General features: G+C 26.4%; 1 protein-coding gene across 1 annotated transcript; it reads left to right on the top strand.

Moving 5' to 3' along the window:
* The first annotated feature begins 6 nt into the window (after positions 1-6).
* LOC122273403 (RNA cytosine C(5)-methyltransferase NSUN2-like) lies at positions 7-3,988 on the top strand. Its single transcript, XM_043057476.2, has 4 exons — positions 7-83; positions 2,578-2,669; positions 2,756-2,780; positions 3,838-3,988. The coding sequence occupies exons 1-4, from the start codon at positions 34-36 to the stop codon at positions 3,947-3,949; spliced, it is 279 nt and encodes a 92-aa protein (XP_042913410.1). The 5' UTR covers positions 7-33; the 3' UTR covers positions 3,950-3,988.
* Positions 3,989-4,265: the final 277 nt, after the last annotated feature.

Below are 4,265 nucleotides of genomic sequence, written 5' to 3'. Positions count from 1 at the left end.
CCAGAAAAGAACTTGACTCATATCCGTCCTCATATGTTCCCTCCATCTGCAGAAATAATAAAAGACTTGCATCTTGAACACTGGTAAGTTATATTACAACTGTTATTTTGGGATAGCCATAATCTGTTTGTTTGAATTGAGAATTTTCGGGGACTTAATTTTATTACAATTCTGGGTTGTAATCTCTAAAGAAATTTGATGTCTTCTTAAAAGTATATTAAATATGAAATAAAGAGTGAAGAGGGGCTAGTTGACATGGTTTTTAACTTTATATTTTCCTATTTTTTCTTCAATACTTATGCCAAATATAACTTATGTTGCTGCTTGGTAAACTGCTTGATATCAAATTAATGATAACAGATATTTAAAATTTAATGTTGATTTTATAGATATATTATTTCAAAACTGTTCCAACTTGGTCATCTTACCCCATGTATGGGTAAGTTAGCATAGTTCCCAGATGTATGTTTACATAGCTTTTTGTATGAATATTATCAGTAAAATAGCACACAAGTTAAAAAAAAAAACTAGAATTATAATAAGTACTTATAATTTTTTACAAATTAAACCAGTATTTTAGATATATTATTACCCATGTCAAAAGATATTTATAAAGTCAGTTATTTGAATTTAAACTTTGAATGAGTATAAATATAAACAAAATTTAAATAAGCATAATTAATAAAACTTGACTATAATAAATTAAACTTCGTCAATTAAGAATAGAATTCAAAATATTAATGCAAAAAATTAATAAAATTAATAATTACTAAAAATAAAACATCCAAATGGAAAAATGTGCTTAGCAGCAGAGAAACTAAGAGAAATTAAACAAATGAGACAATGAAGAAAAATCAGTAAAAAAAATTGAAAAAACATGACAATCAAAGCTGACCAGCTTTGAATTGTCATAAAATGCTACACCCCCTGATGACGTCAGCTTTGATTGTCATGTTTTTTCAATTTTTTTTACTAATTTTTCTTCATTATCTCATTTGTTTAAACTTCGTCATTCGTAAAATATAAATTGTTAACAGTGTTTTCATTACAGAAAAAAAAATGGGAGAGAGTTTCTCACCCTTTCTCAGAAACAGGGTGAGATTTCAAAAAGTTAAGTGAGATTTCTAAAAATTAAAAAAACACGAATAGACTTGGAAAAAAAATTATTTCTTTAATTATAATACAGTTTTAACGTCTTCTAATTGAATATTTTTGCTGCATCATCATATGGAAAATGTTCTATATCTGCTTTTTCAACAGCTATTATATTTATTTGGTTGAAAAATATCCGTATTTGTTTCGTTTTGACCGTTTCTACTAAACATTTGTTTCATTTTCATTTGCCCGCAACGGAGTAGAAGATGTCGCCTTAACAAGGTATTTGTTCATCTTACATTCATGCACGAAAAATGTAAACGTCTTACATGAAGTAACTTTAACTACAGTGAACACGTGGTTGCAGAGAAATGTGCTCTGAATGGGGTTCCGTGGTTCGGGGAGGGGGGGGGGTGTTCTGCTGTTCTCACCGGTTCTGAACAATACTGGTAAATAGGGAAGCTAGATAACAAAGACCGATGTTCAAAATAATGAAAGATCTAGGAAGAAAAGTGAAACGGATTTCATTCAAAATGGCAAAAGACGAAATTTTTTCCACAACTTGATTGAAATTGATTAATAGAGTGCGCGAACTTCTCGCGTTTATCATTTTTTATTGCGAGAAAAGAAAAAAAATATGCGAGATTCTCGCGTTCTCGCTCTGTAGTGAAAACACTGTGTTAATTTTATCTAAAATAAAATCATCATGATTTTTTTTCAGATAAAATCATCATTTCAAAAGTTTATTGATAACTGCACTAGGCTGCTCAGCAAGAATTCAAATATTTCACAATATGACTGTTTCACTGAAAGAACCACCTCACTGTTTCACAAGAGTTTCTTTAAACAATTCCGCACATAAAACAGTCAAAAAGGCCGATAGAAAATGCTTCATTTCATTTTAGTCATTTCACAGAAAAACAAATCTTGAAACTTTTATGGCTACTACACTGAAACAACTAAAGATAAAGCTTTCTAGGTGGTCTAAGTGTAGTAGTGATCACTGTGGTAGAAGTGGGAGAAGAATGCCAATATATTGTTTTAATATATTGTTTTTAATATATTGTTTTTAATATATTGTTTTTTTTTTTCTTTTGCTATATTGTTAAATGTTGTAAACCATAAAGAAACATTGTAAAAAAAGAGAGAATCATAACATTTGTACTACCTGGATTAAATCTGTGTCAATCTATATAGCATTCTTAATATTTAATGGCTAACAATATCAATAGGCTAACAATTATATATAAACATTTATACTAATATATCAACAATTTATTGCAGCATTTATATATATATTCAATATAATAGCAATATATGCAGTATTAAAATAGACATATACAGTATTAGAATAGATGAGAACATATATTATGTTGGTTTTATATTCTAATGTTACAAAAGCTCTGTGGGTAAATGTGGTGTTTAATTTAATGATGGGTGTATTGTTGTTATGTAGTATTGATAGATTATTTATTTTTTAAGCATAAGAATCCTGCCTCATCATCAGGACACTGGTGGTTTTTTTGTAGCTGTACTTGAAAAGAAGGACAAACTTCCATGGGAAAAATCATCTGGTATAATCAGTAGTTCATTTCAATTCCAAATTTCTTTTAACTTTTAAGTTTAAATTTTATTTCTAAATTTTTGTTTTTTATTTTAGAAAATGGTGTCTCCTGTGAAGAAAAGTATGTTTAAATTATTTATTTCATTTTTCTCTTTGTTGTAATACAATTAATGAGTAAAGCATTTAATTGATAATTATACGATGAAATGATAAAGACTTGCATATTGCTGATGTATTAGCAAAAAACTCATTAACTTCAAATTTTAATGCAGTATTCAAATTTTAATGCACTAATTGAACTGTCAACAACATTACAGGATGTTATTTTTGACTGTAATTAAACTGTCAACAACAATACAGGATGTTATTTTTGTCGTTTAAAGTGTGGTTGCTAAGAGTTCATGAACACAAGAGTATAATTTCTAGATCATAGATTGGGAACAATTTTATAGAGACAGTCTTCTAACTCCATTTTTATTAATTATATTTAAATATGCATATTCAAAAATTTGTATATTCACAAATCGTTGAATCATGTAGATTCCAGATAGGGTTGTTCAGTAATCAAAAGGAGTGTTGTACAGAAATGTTAGCAAAAGTTGAGTTTTGAAATTTTCAAACATAATTTAACAGAATGCAAATTTTTTTAAATCTCAATCAGTAGCATGAAATGTGGGATCAAAGCAGTATTAATTTGATTGCTAAGAACACAAAAACTTTGAACGTATTTTCTATTTATATTGTAAAATTAAAATTTTTAGCAGTTAAACGTTTTGCTGAAACATAATAATGAATTTCAACATTTATTAAAATTGAAATATTCTTTGTATTTTAAAAAAAATTCAATTACTTGGTGATAAGTAATAAATATTTTATCATAAATGAATTTTTTTCATGCGCTTACAAAGGTAGTTTAAAATTGAGATTTAGATTTTTATTAATCTTTCTGAATTTTTGTCTTTTCAAAATTTGTTGACTTTTTTTTGTTCCTTTTTCTGCTAATTACTTTACTTTTTCAGAGTGTCTATACATCAAATAGTCAGCCCTGGTATATTTTCACTTATGTTTTTTACTAATCATTATAGTATTTATTTGTGTTATAGTTAAACGTTTCTCTGAAGAAAAGTTGAGTTTAACTTAATTTTTTTGTGTATAATTTTTTTTTCTTCCAAATTTAGAAGTCCACCTCAAAAGAAAAGAAAAGTATGGGGATATAAAGAAGACCCGTTTGTATTTTTAGATGAAAATGATGAAATTTTTCCCAAGATTAAGTATGCATTTTACATTTAATTTTGAAATAATTGATATTTACTGAATATTGCATTTTTGGTGACATTTTTAAAAATTTTAAAATTTATTTTTATTTATTTTCTTTTTTTTAATGTAATTAAGTCTTATATGAAATGCTCAAATTTTTTTTTATTACAAGTTAAAAATAATTTAAAAGCCTAATAATTATAAGAAGTTTAAATTGTTTTAGTTTCGATTTCATAAAATTTTAATTATTTCTATATGAACTAAAACCTAATTACAACATAAATGAAGCAACAACATGTATGTATTTTACATTTAATTTTTAATTACAACATGTATGCATTTTACATTT

Source organism: Parasteatoda tepidariorum, unplaced genomic scaffold, assembly GCF_043381705.1.
Source record: "Parasteatoda tepidariorum isolate YZ-2023 unplaced genomic scaffold, CAS_Ptep_4.0 HiC_scaffold_4157, whole genome shotgun sequence".
In the NCBI taxonomy this organism is placed as follows: Eukaryota; Metazoa; Arthropoda; class Arachnida; order Araneae; family Theridiidae; genus Parasteatoda; species Parasteatoda tepidariorum.
Note: the sequence above shows the minus strand (reverse complement) of the source record. Positions and strands in the feature narration are given on the sequence as shown.